The 17022-nt window shown below is 49.1% G+C and overlaps 1 protein-coding gene and 2 non-coding genes across 3 annotated transcripts; all 3 read left to right on the top strand.

Moving 5' to 3' along the window:
• Positions 1-2579: 2579 nt before the first annotated feature.
• Positions 2580-6897, top strand: LOC131665157 (sensory neuron membrane protein 1-like). Its single transcript, XM_058936846.1, has 8 exons — positions 2580-3070; positions 4072-4229; positions 4317-4516; positions 4587-4789; positions 4854-5109; positions 5191-5402; positions 5501-5727; positions 5838-6897. The coding sequence occupies exons 1-8, from the start codon at positions 2957-2959 to the stop codon at positions 6040-6042; spliced, it is 1575 nt and encodes a 524-aa protein (XP_058792829.1). The 5' UTR covers positions 2580-2956; the 3' UTR covers positions 6043-6897.
• A 1223-nt stretch (positions 6898-8120) lies between these two features.
• Trnas-gcu (transfer RNA serine (anticodon GCU)) lies at positions 8121-8202 on the top strand. The gene has a single exon. It is a non-coding gene; the product is annotated as a tRNA-Ser (tRNA).
• An 8643-nt stretch (positions 8203-16845) lies between these two features.
• On the top strand, positions 16846-16918 carry Trnak-cuu (transfer RNA lysine (anticodon CUU)). Its single transcript has one exon. It is a non-coding gene; the product is annotated as a tRNA-Lys (tRNA).
• The last annotated feature ends 104 nt before the right edge of the window (positions 16919-17022 follow it).

The following is a 17022-nucleotide window of genomic DNA, read 5'->3' as shown; positions in this document are numbered from 1 at the left end:
GGGAGAAAAGGTAAGAATCAAGGAGTCGTTGTCCAGCTGTGGAGAAAGAGCGAGAGAAAGAGAGAGGCGTCGCAGAGGCGGCGGCCATGGAAACGCGTAGCGTAGCGTTGCGCTCGATAGCAACCAGCGGCGGCCGAGCGGAGAGTCGTCTTCTTCTTTTCCTTGCTTCTCCCCGAACGAAAATTCGGCTCCGTGCCGCGGCTGCTAAACGACGTGTCAACACGCGCGAGGGGAATTCCGGATTCGCTCTGCCGAATTATTATTTCGTAGCCTTACCTTTTGTTTTCTCCTGCCCTCCCGGCAACCCCTCTTTCTTTCCGCGGGTCCTCTTCTGGGGCAAAGGTCTGATGGAATTTCGAGGGACGATGACTTCCATCTTGACGCCACTTACGACATCGATGCATCCGAAGGATGGTCGGCGTGAGTCTGTCTTCTATGGCATCTTTCTCTCTCGGGATGAAGAATGGGGAATAGCGAGCGCGCTACCGGCTATATTGGGAATAAATTGACGCGGATTAACATTTTTTATGCGGGAGAGCGATGAGGGGAGCCCGAAAATGCGGCCGCGCGCCCACGTGAAAAATCGAACGCTGCGAAATGGATGTGCTCCGCCGGGCAAATTCAAGTAGATCATTACATGATTCGATCAGACATAATTAATGGTCGCGCGCGGGAGTCCTTTACGCCAAGTGCACCTCTAAAATATTCAGGTACATTAGTATAGACTCGATTAACTTGAGCGGATTAGCGTTTTGTCGATAATGATAGACGGAGATACGCGGAGAATAATTGTATTCGGACGCGGGGAAGCGCCTGCCTGTCAGTTACACGAGCGGACGTACTTAATTTCTCTTATAGCGCGTGCATCATTGAGCGACGCTATTCAACCCACCGTTTTTTTCTTTCTTTCTTTTCTCCTTTTTTGCCTGATGAAAAATATACGATAGCAGCGGCGCCGAAGCGTAATCGGATCGAGCAGCCGCTCCACGTGTGCGATCACCGAGCGACCGAGCCACACGCAGAGATTTCGCTTTCTCGAGGGCGCGTGTACGAGCGCGTGTGCGAGCGCGAGCAGATAGTGCAGCATGACAAGTACAAACGCGACCGTGCAGCAAGGGGAATCCGACCCCCCCCCCTTTTTTTCTTTTCAATCACATTTCATACTTTTACGAATCCGTCGAAGGGCGAAAATCAAACGTCAGGCGAGGCGTCTTCGTCGGGGCAATAACTCCGACGCTAATCCGGATGATCCGGCTTTTTATCTCGCTGCGAGCGCCAGCACAATGACGCGACGACACGCAATCTCAGGTAAGGGCCTATCCACCCTGCATAAACTTATAGCCTGCCCCGCGGTGCAGCCCCTAATCGACTCTTAATCAAGGTAATGCTTGTTCCGCGGGGCTCGCTCGCGCTCGCTTCGTCGTCTTCGTAGCGGCCCGGCGATAGAACGTCTCTCTCTTTCTCTATCTCTCGTGGCTTTTCTCTCCGACAGCCAGTGCCGTGCCTAATTACCGCCGGCATCGATAATTAATCCGGCTGCCTCAATGGCAATCGACAGTGAATGGCGGCTGAGAGAGAGAGAAAAGATCCTGTCCGGCAAACGAGGGCAGAGGATACGCGCCACCGCGTAACGGCGAATTTTCCTCGGGCTCGCAAGCCGCAAGCGGATGCGCAAGTCCGTTTGCGTTTGGCTCGCTCCTTCTGTCTGCTGTGCGCGTGGAGTGCCGACGCGAATCGTCGCGATGGACTTCCGGAACGCGAGTCGCGTTAAATTTATCGAGTTTCGCGCGAGCAGCGCCAAAGCGCGCTAATCGTCTGACAATTTTAATGACGTTGATCAATGAACTAGAGCATCAACACGGCGCTGCTGCGGTACGATGCGCCTTCGGGTGACATATCGTCACCTTCAAATTAGCGAGAAAAGTTTGCACTTTGTTGCGCCAACAATTATGCTATGTGGCTCGTTCGTGTCCGTGGAATTTATACAAGTCATAGCTTCGTTGGCGAGGCCGACATTTTTACGAAACGCTGCCTAAAAATGTGCAGAGGACAATTATTTACGCTACGGACCACACTCGTTTGGGATACAGTTTTTGTCTAGGAATGGGGGCATCGAAAGCCTCTAATTATGTAAGGCACATCAGATTTTCAACAATGATCTCAAACTACATTCACGACGTTTTCATAACAAAATTAGATTACGTAACTACTAATAAATAGACAGCTTTTCGAAGATGATTGTTGGAGATTTTAATCTCTTAGAGCACGATCGTGAATGAAACTCCTAAATCATTTGCTCGCATACAGATTCAAAGATGCGTAGGAAAAAACTTGTTTATGGATAGTTCATGTCGTTCAGAGTGAAGTTTTCCTAATGACTGTTGCGCCTTCAAAGAATGAAGAAAAAAAGGCAATGATAGACCATTACGCGTCGAAAATCACAGACCACAGAAGCCAGAGCCCCCCCCCCCCCCTTCGCTCATTTCCGCGGACGCAACGTACCGCGCGTATAGAAGCAAGTCGTAGGAAAAAGAGCGAAAGAAGCGTCGTCTGCTGCTGTTGCACGCGGCGGGCAGCATGACATTTCCCATTGTCCCTCGGAAGCTCATTACAGGGTCGCGCGCCAGGCCACTGATGCGCAAAGGCAGAGCGCGACGTCTCACGCGATCGCGCGTCGATCAACTTTACACCAGTCGTCGTTAGTCGCTGGCGACAACTACGAGCTTCTTGCCTTTTGCATCAACCCCACAGCTCGCGTACGCGTTCGTCTACGCTCGGTGTGATCGTATGATTTTATCGTGCCATTGCCGATTTTTGAACAATTGTGGAGCAGAAAGTGCGTGACGGACTTGCCAAGAGACTCCTGGATAGTGTTCGTGAACGTTTACGGAAATCAACTCAGCTACGAGTTATTCTCAAGTTTTTCAACAGTTTGCTCGAAGTACCGAAAGCAAGCATGGCGAAAATGAGCCTCATGAAGAAACTGGGAATCGCGGGTGGCAGCATGTTTGTTCTTAGTATGCTCATGTGGTTTGGTTTTCCAAAATTGTTGGTTTCGATGATTAAGTCGGTAAGAGAATTTATATTAACTTGCAACTAATCAATCGAGTCATTATTTGTATGCGTATCATTTCAACGTAGTATCGTATTACGCAATCAAATACCAACCAACACGTCATTTTTCTTTGTAGAAATATTAAAAATAAAAGCAGTGCACCTACTTTGCTTGTTTATCAACTCATTTTTTTGCGAATTGTAAAAAAATTCATATTTTATTTTATTCAGTTTAATAGTTAATAACAGCTTTTCTAATCACCGAATCAAACAACTCCGCAAAAAATTGTCTCGGCGCAACAATAAATTTACAAAAAAAAAGTTATAGACGTTTCTTTGTAAGTTTCGCGCAACGTACGTGATTGCATTGTAGCTGTTAAACATACGTTACTTCTTTTATGCACTTAGTATCTTATAGACGACAAGTGTAAGAATTGATTCTTTTTAACACCGAAGGCGAAGGTGTCGAAGCTCGACGCTCGAAACAAGCCTATAGACCTGATTTTATATGCATCTTTCAGAGTGCCACTGGCACTCAACGCGTCGCTCCTTGAACTTTTGTTACAAGATTCTATATCGTCCGTCGGATACGCGCAGTGTGCGCGGAAGCAAACCGACGATTGCAATCTGACTGAGGTGAAACTCGCGAAAGCAGCCCGGACAACTGGAGCTTTCATGGGCCGCGCGTAGTCAGAAATGGAGCCAAGTTACTGTTGCCAGCCTGTAAAATGACGCCGATAATGCAACGCGCCTGGCAATTAATGCCCCTTACCGCGAGTCACGAGTGACCTTTGGTCTTTCTTTAGAAATGAAAATCGTCGACTCACTTGAAACGATACAGTTCGCGGCATGCGGGTCGACGGGCATTACACAGCTGGTTTTGGGTGGCCCCGATGCTTTTCACGACTGTTTCCAGAGTGCTGGCCCAGAAAAATACGCGGCCTTTCTCGCAAGCGTGTTGCGCACGATTGGCACGCAATCGATTTTGTAAAGGACGTGCTTCGTTTGGTTTCGCAGCAAGTCAACCTGAAGCCGGGCACGGACGTTCGAGCGCTGTGGAGCAAAATTCCGTTCGCCATTGATTTTCGAGTTTATTTGTACAACGTGACGAACCCGGACGAAGTAAAGGCCGGCGCAAAACCGATTGTCCGACAAGTGGGGCCCTATTACTTCGAGTGAGTTTCTCAAATCGGCGAATGAATGGGAATGAACGCGCGCGGTTTCCGTGAGTCGGGTGCTCATTAGCCGTCTGTGCGTTGCAGGGAGTGGCATGAAAAGGACAATTTGATCGATAGAGACGAGGATGACTCCGTGGAGTACGCCATCAAGAACACGTTTCATTTCAAGGCGGAAAAGAGCGAGGGGCTGACGGGCGAGGAGGAACTGACGTTGCCGCATGTTTTTATCCTGGCCATGGTGATGACGGTGCTGAGGGACAAGCCGACGGCGATGCCCGTGATCAGTGAGTACAGCGGCTCGTCAAAGCCACCGCGATGAAGCGACGCGCTGACAACTGCGCCATTCCTTTCAAGACAAGGCGGTCAACAGCATCTTCAAAAATCCCGAGAATGTCTTCGTCAAAGTCAAAGCCATGGACTTGATGTTCCGAGGTTTGATGGTGGACTGCACGGTGTCGGACTTCGCCGGCGGAGCCGTTTGCGGCATGCTGAAGGAGAATCCCGAAGGGCTCATAGTTTACGACGAGGAGCATTTCGGCTTCGCCTTGCTCGGAGCAGTGAGTCCGCCAAGTAGGTTTCGCCAAGTAGCGACAGGCTGACGAATCGTCGCGTTTGCCGCAGAAAAATGGCACCGCGGCGAAGCAACGAATGAGAGTGCTGCGCGGCCGAAAAAATTTAATGGACATCGGCAGGGTGATCGAGTTCGACGGCAAGAAGAATATCTCCAAGTGGGACGACGACAGGTGCGACGCTTTCAACGGCACCGACAGCTACGTCTTTCATCCGTTTCTGTACGAAAACGAGGACGTCGTGTCCTTCGCCCCGGACCTCTGCCGGAGCCTGGGCGCCTACTTCCAAAAGAAGACCAAGCTCGCTGGCAAGTGAAGCGCGCCAACTTGCCCCGGCGCCGCTCGCGATGGGTTGTAATCGGTGGCACGTGTTTGATTCGAATCGGCAGGACTGAACACCAACCGTTACACGGCGTACTTGGGAGACCCGAGCTCGGACGAAAGCTTAAAATGTAACTGCGAGGCGGCCGACAAGTGTCTGAAGGCAGGAATGATGGACCTCCACAAGTGCCTCGGCGTCCCACTTGTTGCCTCGCATCCGCACTTCTATATGGCGGACGAGTCTTATCTGGCGACGGTCGACGGACTTAGCCCGAAGCAGGTAAGCTTTTTCATTGGCTCGCCTCTGCGCGCTCCGCTCCGTTTAGTCGAGTATTTGGCCTTTACGAGCCTCGTCCAACCAACCAATTTCCGCCCAAGGAGGATCACGAGATATTCCTGGACTTCGAGCCGTTCACCGGCACGCCGATGTTTGCCAAGAAGCGGCTGCAGTTCAACATACCCATCACCAAGGTGGACAAGTTCAAAATCATGAAGAACTTCCCGGACGCCATGCTGCCGCTGTTCTGGGTGGAAGAGGGCGTGCTGCTGCCCGACGAGTTGATAGCTCAAGTGAAGATGATCCACACCATGCTCACCGTCGTAGCGTGAGTATTTATTGGTTTCTTTTTGGCGCGATGCCTTCGCGCTCGGCACGGCTATTGCCGACTGGGAAACGAGGCGCCGCATCACGGGCGTTACGCGAGCAATGTTACAGCGTGATGAAATGGCTGATGCTGCTGGCCGGCCTGGGAATGGGAGGCGGCGCTGGATTCCTCTACTACAAAGCCACTCAGGGCAGCGATAAACTTGAAATAACAAAGGTGCCCAAGGACAACGGTAAGCCCGGCAGCACCGAGAAGAAAATATCACCGCTCAACGTCAATACTCTGCAAGCTCGAGTGCCACCCGTTCTCGACTGAACGCAGCCGAATACTCGTCCGCGGCGCAATTCTCCCTCGATATACATACAAACTAACTGACATTACGAATCAACTATTTTTTCTTTCTTTCTTTTTTTTAGTCGTAAGATTTGAGAGGTAAGATAACACAGGGGATTCCGAAGAACATAGCTACTGTTGCCACGTAAGAACCGATAGAGAGAATGGTTTAATGAAACATAATGAAGAATAAGATAATAAATAATGGGAAAAACCCGAAATGAACGGAACGCGAGCGGAACTGTCTGGAAGAATAGTCATTACGATGCGCGATTCGTTAATAATTCACATGCTCAACAATCGAAAGGCTATTTGAACACGTGCATTATCCCACATCTCCTGGATTATAATGTGTAGATAGTATTAGTGCTGTATCTTTAGCACGGCGTTCTCAAGGTCAAGGGCAATGCTATTTCAGTATTCGCTTGGACAACTTGTTACATAAAACCAGCAACGCCAAGAGATATTTATAAATTGTCTTGCACGGATGTCTGCATAGGTTGACGGGGCACAACGTTTGCAAACAGCTATTTTTCTATCTTTTCGTATATTTTACTCAATTTCAAGGAGGCGCTCGCTCGTGACAAGACTAAAGCTCGTTCAAAGCGCAGTCTTGTCCGAAACCATTAGATTTTAGGAGTTGTGGTGCTTTCACTTAATCTATCACCGTTCACGTTATCTGTATGCATATACCAAATCAATAGAGCTTTATTGAAAATTTATTTTTAGAAACTGTACGCTCGACTGCGAGCGTGCACACTCGAGTCTCTAGTCTTAAGCAAATTTTCCTGTATAAAATTATTCTTGTACACAAGTTTTTCACAAATAAACGAATTTCTTTAAGAGCCTCGGCGTTACTCCGACCATACAATTGATAGAGTCGGGCCCGCGCAAATAACGCGTGGAAAGAAATCGGCACACAGCTGGAAGGAAGGGCGCGAGGGCCATCGTGAATAATGAAATAATTAGCGTGAAGTGACGACGACGGCGAGCGCGAGCGAAGTCGAGAGCTGCCGAGGGTAAAAAATCAAGGGACAGGTGACAAGTACACGCGATGAGCGACATCAAAGCCAAGCGCTGGCGCGTTTTTCTCTCCCCCCCCCCCCCCCCCTCTCACTCTTTCTGCACGCGCCCCGGCGACCTTTTAAAGGGAAAGCTGATTTAGGGTTGCCGCTTCGCGGAGCAAATGTAGCGCATAATTTAAAGAGCGACAGATGTTCGGTTCGCGCGTGCGCGAGCGACGATAAATGCCATCGACGGATCGCCTCATTGATCTGCGACCGCGGCGCCACGGGCACTCTCGGCGCTCTCCGCGAGGACCCGCACTTTTATCGCTTAATCACTTGAAAGCGCGCGCTGCGCCGATAGCACTCGGCACTTGCCATCTGCTCGCCGCTTCGACTTTTCGAAAAGCGTCGCGCGCCGTGGCACGCTGCGCCGCTGCGTGCTTTCGCGGCGCACAAACGGCTTTTACGTCGCGCGCGATTCGCTCGAACGTCGATGTAAATCATTCTTTATCGAGGCCTAGTGCCAGAAGCGCACGTGACTTGCACGCCGCTCCGCTGCGATGAATGTTGGCCGGTAACGTCACTTACTCTAATGGTTTTCAGCGCTTATCTACCTCGGGATTACCTTCGAATTAGCCGTTTTGACGAGCGAATTTTATTACTTGCAGGCGTTATTAAAGTGTCGCGTGGTGACTGAGCGAGTTTACCTTGATGGATTTTCTGTAGAAATTATTTTCGTAATGCGTGCATATCGGTCGCCGGATCAGGCATCACAAGCATTATTGACAAGGCGAATGTAACGAAATTAGTATCGCGTTCCAATTATTCCACTGTAACTGACAACAAAATTGTTAAATAATATATGTATGTCGATTTTTCCAACGCAATTTTGGTTCAATTGAAACACGTTCAAAGTATTCTACAACGGCTACCAATCATCTTTCAAAAAAAATTTCTAGAAATAATGAAGAACTACCGTTAAAAATCTTTGGTTTTATAACCATATGTGGCGGCTGAGATTCCCACTGGAGTTGTATGTGCGCGCTCCCGCAAGACGAGGTGGCCGAGTGGTTAAGGCGTTGGACTGCTAATCCAATGTGCTCTGCACGCGTGGGTTCGAATCCCATCCTCGTCGAAAATTTTTTTTTCTTTTTCGAACTTCGGTCGTTCATCATTAACCCTACGCCATGAATTCGCGAATATTAATCGTTTAAACAATGTTATACTCACGTTGATGAATATAAGATAAGCCTTCGCATCGGATTGGTTGTAACAAACTTGATAAAGTACAAAAATTGACTCAATTGATTTCTGTTTCATCGACTTAATGTGAATTATTAACACTGCAAAATTAAAGTTGTCATTTGTCGGGAAATTTATGACACGCTTGTTCCTTTATTTGATTCAAGATCGACGATTGGTTCGAACGTAAATATTAATTGCATTAGCTGGGACAAGTGAAAAATGTGATGGCTTAATTTAATGGTTTATCGTCGAGCGAAATCGTAATATACATTGTATCAATTAATGTCGGCATAGGGCATAACGATGATGGAATGGTCCGCTTGTCGCAAAAGCACGATCGCTCAGCCATAACAGCAATCGCGTCTCTAATTCAAGAATAACATTGGTTGACCTCTCGATCGGGGCACGCAAATAGAGAGTAGTGCCACGTGTATATACTCGGTCCCGTCATCGCGCTGTCGAATCGAAGATCAGCAGTGTAAACCTCGAGGAAAGTGCGCTCGTCTGCGCAGTCCAGATGGATTGTTTATTTGAGCTCTCTCGCTCAATCAACGTTGTACGCGCGACGAGAGTTTCAAGAGTCTTTGTTAGTCGCGGCGCCCACCCCTCCCCTGCAGTTCGTTGCACTGCACGAGAGCGTGACCGAGTTGGCCGCCGCCAGGACTGACGCTTGCCGCAGTGTCGTCGACCTTCGACGACGACGACGACGACAACGACGACGACGAGCTGCCAAAAATCCTTCTCTCAACGAAACAATCGAGAGAACGATCGATGGACCGCGGCGGATGCGTCACCTCCGAAACTCGGCGCTCGTATCGTGGAGCGATTCCGCCTGGCGTGGCAGGTCGTGCGACGCGCAATCGAAGGAAACGAGAGGCGAATTCTCGGCCGAAAGCCCGAAAAAATGGCAAGCTCGCGCTTACGAACGCAGAAAGAAGTCGATGCTGCGCGCAGGCGAGAGAGAGAGTCGAGGGCGTAATTCGGTTCACGCACGGCCAAGCCCCAGTCACGTAGCAGCTCTACGAGAAATAAGTCAGGCCGCTTCCCTTTCAGCGGCGTAAGTAGGAAACGAAGGGTCGCCCAGGGTGTCCTTTTGCGCCGAAAAAAAATTAAGGGGCGAAAGCTCCAGCCTACATTCTCGGCTCCGCTTCTCTCCTCGTGGGACTTGGCGCGCTCGCTCTCTCATGTATATTCCGCTCGCACGGCAGTACCCTGTGTGCGTCCGCAAAAATCTTAATAACGCGAATTTTTTCACGCGCTCGATTTCGATCCGCCACTCCGGGCCCGGTTAATTAAAGCGATCTTGGACAGTGTCGCGCGCCTCGGCGCTTGACACGCCTTTAATTATTCGCAGAGCCTTGGCGTTTGATTAAAATTGTCTGGCTGAGGCCGACTGTCGAAAACGAGCGGGGAGGGGTGCCGAAATCACGCCGTCGTGCATTATTTGTTCGCTCGACGCCCCATTGACTGCGCATTATGCCGCGATTATTCGCGATCGCGTCGTCGTCGACAAAAGCAGCCAAAGAGAGCGAGAATTTCGAAACGAACGATCGCCGGAAAATTAATTTGTATCGCAGTGGCATTCTCGGCGCGCGCATTGTCGGATTTTCCACGCGTATTATGCAAACGCGCATTCACGGACAAGTTTGTTTGGTGGCATCGTGCGTTGAATTACCACGAGGTAGAAAAAAAAAATGAGCACGCGAAAAGCGAGCGGACTCTCGCAAAGTTCTCGCGGCTGACAATGGCAGCCAGTTAGCAAGTAGGCAGCGGTGCGGCGCGTCAAAGGCGCGATGCTCGAGAATGCGCACTGGGGCGAGCGCACAATTGCCTCGTGAAAAGAGTGCCCTCGACGATTATTGCGCGGTTAATGAGGGAGCGCTTAATTGACTGGTTTGGCACTCGTCGTGCCCGTAGGCGCGCGTTATTGCACCGCGTCCCTCGTAGAAAGTTGGTCGTTTGGTTATACTCGGGCGACGCGATCGCGGAGTTTCGTACGCTGGCGTGCGACGCGGCGATAAACATTGGCTTTGAATTGATCCGAAAAGCCGCGTCGGTGGCGGCGGCTCGGCCGAGCTGCATTTAATTTCGGCTAAGTATGATCCATCGAAAAATACGGCGCCGGCAGCACCTGCAATCGGACCGGCGGCGCCGCCAATAAGCCAGTCGCGGAACGGCCGAGCAATCTTTAATTAAGCGGATAAGCGCGCGGCCAGCGGTAATTGGCCGCGGCCGGAGCGCGCCGGGCGCACTCGGCCACACACACAGGCCTCGTAAATTCTCGCCTTGTCGAGAGAGGCGCCGTGCCCCGCGCGCCTGTAATACATACTGCCCGACAAATTTAACGCCGGATGATCCTGCGTACCAAGTGTCGGATTTGCGCCGTCTCTAATTAATGGCAATTGGTCCGGCCGCCGACGCTCCCCGCCCCCTCCTCCCGGGCTCTTTCTCCGTGATCAGTCCGGTCGTCACGGCATCGAGATACATTTTTCCGCGCCCTCGCCGAGCGCCAAGACGATAATAGAATTTCCGTGTAATCCTTGGACTCGACTCCCTCGACGGAGCTGCCCGTGCCACGCGACTGCGAGAAAGTCTGCGGGGACGCGAGAATAGGCTGGTAGATCCCCCGGGGGTTAATTGGCCGCGCGTTTTGACGCGAGCGCGCGCGGAAACGTATCCTCGTTCTTTTTCACTTCCGATGAAACGAGCGAGCGAGAGACCGAGGGTCCGAGGGCGGGAGAGCGACGCGGAAGTTGGAAATCCACAGTGGCAGGCTGGAGAGGGCATTTCGCGAAACGAGAGTCGTCGTGTATGCTTCGGACAAAGACCCTCTCGACGTACGTGCCGGCGAGGAGAGAGAACAAGCGTTCGCATAGCGTCACGCGTCGAGAGAGAGAGAAACAGGAGCTCTAGACGCGTGGAGTAGCCTTGTTTTGAGGCACTTCGAGGCACGACTGTACGGCATATGATTTCGCGCGAAAGAGACTTCTCTCGCGCGACGACCGAGATCGATCCTCGGGCGCGCGGTCCGCCGCACCACGCCGCACCACGCCGCACCACGCCACGACACCCCCACCCTGCGCCACATAAGCAAGACCGATTGTTCTTATTTTTTGCATTTGTCCTGGGCGCCTCTCGTCGGCTGACGCTGCCGGCGCTCGAGGCGCGAGCGCTATATCGATCATTGCCGCAGTGCGGTGCGCCCATCGCCGCGAATCCGTCTGGCTCGCACAAGTCGAACAACCATAAAATTTAATTGTGATCGGCGGCCATCGATAATTAATGGGCAACGCGAGCGTCGGATCGGCGATAACGTTCGTGCGCATCGAGCGGGCACCGACTAAAATCGATACAGGCGCTCTGAAATTAGCGAAACAATGGCGTTCGGCGAAAATTGATGGCTGGCTAACGAGCGTTAAAATTGATTGTAGCAAAATCATGATAATGATCGGCAGCGTGTCTGCCGTCATGTCGACGGCGTATTAGCCGTCAGGCGCGGCGTTTGTTATCGGCGAACAACGCATCACAATGGTATTCGGCTGGGCGATGCGCACCTGTATCGATTGCGCGTGTGCATCGCCTGAAAAACGAGCCGCCGCGACATTACCCGGCGGCGAATCCCCTCGCGGCCGGCGAGACAAAGTCCGAGCCCGCGGCTCGACGGATGAAAATGCCACGGCGACACGCGCGGCGTTTGGCATGCCAACGAAAGGGAAAAACCAGCGAGAGAGAGGCTCGCGCCTTTGCCCTCGGCGGCGCCCGCTGCACGTGGTTAGACGAGCGCGAGAAGAGCCCCAGCGAGAATAGGAATATTGGCCGACGAGGAGAGGAGCGGGAGAGCGAGCGGTTGCCGCTTCTTATAATGTTTTTCCAGGATAAATGGGCTTTCCGCTGGTGGAGCTGATTCTATGGGGCTCCGGTCGTCATGGAAACCCCGTAAGGCCATTAAACGGGCACAGGCTCACTCTCTCCCTTCCTCTCCGGTCCGAAAGCCTCCTCGCTCTCTCTCTCTCTCTCCGGCTGGCAGCAGTTCGGAGTTTGGCGCAAAGCTCGAGTCGCGCGCGCGCCTCTGCGTACCATAAAAATAAATAACTCGAGCGAGCGCGAGTCCCGCGGCATAAAAGGTGATACGTGCGCGCGCGGGCACGAGTAAGTGCGTATAAGGGGACCTCGCGCTTGCGCGGAGTAATACCTCTGCGGAAATGAAGAGTAACGCGGAAACAACGACGACTACTACACAGCGGCCGAGCAAAGAGGAGGAGCCGCAGGAACGACTTGTCCCGTCGTTAGACTCTACTTGCCGTGCCTTCTGTCCGGCTATTAGCACACCTTCGGCCGACATGATCGATGCTTCTCGCGTGGGAGCGAGCGTGCATATTTGTCGCCAGCCTTACGCCGTGGCAACCTGGTCTCGATGCGCATTCCACCGGATGAAAGACTCTCGCCTCTCGTGCGCGCGAGTCTGCCTACGAGATTGATGAAGGCCGTTCGTGTCCCTCGTCGGCGGCGCGTCGTTGGCTTTATGAACCGCCAGAGATGAAAACCATTCGCTTTAACGACCTATCGCCGCGCGCTAATCCCTCGTAATCAAGTTTTCCCACATAAAACGCGCGGCGGCCTCGTAAAGCCGCGCGCGCGCGCGCGCCTCGCGACCAAAGTTAATCGAGCCTCGCCGCCGAACGGTGCCACGCTTTCTCCTCGAGCCGACGAGGAGTGCACCGGGAAAAAGGTAACGGCGACGAGAGGAGCACATTTGCCCAGAGCAAACAATTCCCTCCTCCGCAGTTGTCGTCGACGGCCACCCTCGTCCAAAAGGCCAACTCAATTCTCCGCGGCGGCGGCGCCAGAAGAAAGAGGAGGGTCGGACGTGCGCGCGCGCGCGCGCCAAATAAAGAGCTCGCCTTAATCTCTCATTACGCGTTGGCTTCCTCTCGCCTTCCGTCCGCCGCCCCTCCTGCAATAACCCAAACTTTCGGCCGATTTATATTTGTTCGTCTGTGGCGCGCGGCAACTAGGTCGCTCGAGGTCGTAAATTCGCGCGCGGATTATCTCCGTAAATCGCGGCCCGCGAATTAAAGACGCCCTCGCCCCGCGAGACAAAGCCCCCGAGGGCTAATTGATTTAGGGCGATCGCTGCCTCGCAGTGCTTATCGGTTCCCGATCGAAGCGTCGTAAAAACGATTTTTCCCCCCGCGAACGCTCGGCTCATGGCTTTCTAATCGTTGCTGATGGATTTGGAGTTGATATGGCCTATCTCCGTCCGCCGCAGTATATCGGCGGATCGTTACAATTTTAGTACTTTCGGCAAGATGCGTGCGCGGAACAATCGACGACAAATTACTCGACAAGTTCTAAGCTCTCGTGCGAATCCATGCAAGCCAAGTAGCTCCTCGGCGCTCTCGCCAACTCCCACGCTAATTTTTCCCTTCTACGGGCGAACTTGGCTAAGAGCCGCCCGCCTGCGCATATGTCATTCGATAAAACCGATGAAAATCGAGTGTACGCGGTGCTGCCGGCATAATGCTGTAGTACAGCGCACCCCTATCGGAAACTACTCGACAAGCGTAAGTATATAATACAACGTGGTTGCACTCGGAGCAAGTCCTTGTCGAAGCGGCTGCCCTCAAAAGACGACCCAGAAATTACTTGCGATTTCCGACGAGAAACTTGGCTGTTAGGTGATCAGGTGCGGCTTAACCTCCCATTAGCGCTGAGAGTCAGTCGGATTAAGCTTGCCGCCCTCCTCCGGTGCCACCCGCGCGTACGCTAGTTTGAAATATCGCCTGAGATGCAAATAAAACGTAGGCGGCTGCGCGCGAAATGAGCCGCTTAAACGATTTGCGCGCCGCGAATTTCCGATTAAAGCCGTTCACTCTCTCTCTCTCTCTCTCTCTCTCTCTCTCTCTCTCTCTCTCTCTCTCTCTCTGTCTCTGCTACCAATGGCTTACGTAATGCACCGAAGCGTGATTGCGTTACGATTATTATGTTGCGGCGGCACGGCCATGCGAGGGGCCGAGGTTCGATCAGTAAGTGGCTTATTTGGCACAGCACCTGCGTAAACTCGATGGATAGGCCTCTCTTCGTGCCAATTCAACCGCGTTGATTATTCATTTGCTGTATACTCCCTCCCTCTCCCTCTTGCGCCTGTATTGTTTGAGAAGTTGCGGGTATTTCTATGAGCTGCTCATGATTTACGAGCGGCGTTATATCTTGTCGCATGATCACTTCAATTGCGTGATATTCCATTGCTCTCTCGAGATAGCGGAAAAGTTAGATAACGCGACGCTAATTCTAGCCCGCAGTATTTTACACTACTGTTACGCTAAGACGCAAAATACACAGTGTTCCGTATGTTGCGAAGATATGCCAGGCAAAAAATATTTAACATTTCTCTTTCACAAATCAGTTAAATTCATTAGCACAATAAGTACATTTATTATTGATAACGTAATACAATTTTAGAATTTAAACTTGCGAACTCTTCAAAATGAACTGTTGAGAGTACGATGTTACGAATTATTGCGTAAAATTATCCAACGAATTTAGATAATATTTTTGCAACTCGATTCTAGTTATTATCAGGAGAATTTTTTTCAATATATGTGTTCTTATAGCATAAAAATGATTACCAATTTCCAACTACCTTAAATAAAACGTTATACGAAAATAATGCTACCAATACCACGGTAAAATTATAGACTGTATGACCCGACTTAAATAACGCATGTAACACTAGCACAGTATCTGACGCAAATCAAATCATTTTAAGCAGGTAATTTTTCCTAGTCTTCTTACTAGATTGTTTATTTTGTGTAATAATGCTAATAAACGAATAATAAAGTCGTAAATATTTAGTAAAATTATCTTAAACATCATGTTTATGCAATTTGGGCTCCAAATGCTGAAAGTGAGCATATTTTATATTTTGATTTATCATTAAAGAGATTGTCTGTGCTTTATCTTGTGTTATAAATTAGCTCAGTTCTCAAAAATAAGCTTCCCATCTCAAAAAAAAAGTGTAAAAACAAATAAAATTGTTTGCCGAACGTAGCCGTCAATAATTTCAACTTTTTCGTTTAGGCACACCCGAGGCAGAGAGAGATAAAACGCCGAGGGCGCCCAAAAATTTCATGTTTTGCCATCATGTGTCCGACAGATGTGCGACACGATTCCCATTTGTTGATTGGACCCTTGCCAAGGATCCAAAGAGGTAGTGGTATTTTCCCTTATGTATTAGCTTTGTGAAAAATTGACAAACATCAATTCCTTCTGGAAAACCATCCAGTTCCCTTCGCTCTCTCAGCAGTACTAGGTCTTTCCACGACTGTGCCGCCTTGTATTGTAACTCTACTTTACATGTGTGCTCGAAAACAGATATACACCTACTGCTTGAGGTGACCAGCAACGCGCTTTGCATGAAAATAGTCGGACAACCGATGCCTAGCATAAATGTCAGTTAAAATTGGTTAAATTGAAATTCAATAACTCTGAACTAAGGAGATAAATTAATCATCTTGACGCTTCTCTCAAAAATCGGAAGAGCTTGCAATTAAAATACAGAAAAAATAGGTTTCTTATATCAGGTAGCTCAAAAATCTGCTAAAGAAAAAAACTAAGAGAAATAGAACATATTCGCTAAGCATATGCTACGTACCAGAATGCCTATTTTGACCAATGTAGTTACATAAAAAATCAAAAAATTTTATCGTAAAATAGATATTAGTAGTCCTCAACCTACTGCAAAAAGCTAGATGATTATTCAAAAAGTTGAAAGAAAACAGAATGCTCAAAAATGCTAAATAAAATGGTGCTACTTTAAAAACAGATTTCTTAGTTCTTAAAATCATATGAAATAATTAATCATACAGATCTGCAAAATTATGAGTTGTGTTATTGCCCAATTAAGAGTTATTTCCAAAGTATAATTTTGCGTATAATCCAGATCCAAAGTCAAAATTTGTCTATTACGTCAGGTTTTTGAAATATTCTAATCTAAATATTTTAATCTAATAGCGACTTTTTAATACATTTGAGGTTCTGTAACATCACGAAAAACTTTTTTTCCTCAAAATAGATCAAACTATCTAAAAGCACAACTCGTAGTTTAAAACTCATTTTTCATATTTTAGTTATCTTTTTTGTTTCATCGTAATATCATAGATATTAAAATATAGCACATTGTAACGACAGGTTCCTAAACTTTAATTTCTTCAACCCTCAAGTTCTGTAACCTCCTATTGCCCTGCAACTACTACAGAAAAATCGGTCATTTTATATTCTGTTGAAGCTGATCATAATACAGTGAAAACGGAGTTGTATAGCTGTCGGGCCAGTCTAGCTATAGCAGATTCCTAATTCATCAGCTTTTTTCACTAACACGTGCTGCATCTGTAATAGGTGTCAGCCGTAATAATAATCCAGTTTGTTTACAAATTACTAAAACTAACATATTTATTTTTTTTAATTGTTTACATATTTTTATCATTTTATAAAGATTAACAATCTATGTGTCAATAATCGCTTAAATTAATAGGCCTGGCTAGCTCAGTCGGTAGAGCATGAGACTCTTAATCTCAGGGTCGTGGGTTCGAGCCCCACGTTGGGCGATTCTTTTTGCACAATTTAACAAATTATAAAATCTTATACATATAACCCCACAAAAATTTTAAATATTTAAAATAGTAACACTAAAAGTTTATCTATAAGATAA

This window comes from Phymastichus coffea, unplaced genomic scaffold (genome assembly GCF_024137745.1).
Source record: "Phymastichus coffea isolate CEN01 unplaced genomic scaffold, Cenicafe_Pcof_1.1 PCOF00047, whole genome shotgun sequence".
NCBI classification, from domain to species: domain Eukaryota; kingdom Metazoa; phylum Arthropoda; class Insecta; order Hymenoptera; family Eulophidae; genus Phymastichus; species Phymastichus coffea.
Note: the sequence above shows the minus strand (reverse complement) of the source record. Positions and strands in the feature narration are given on the sequence as shown.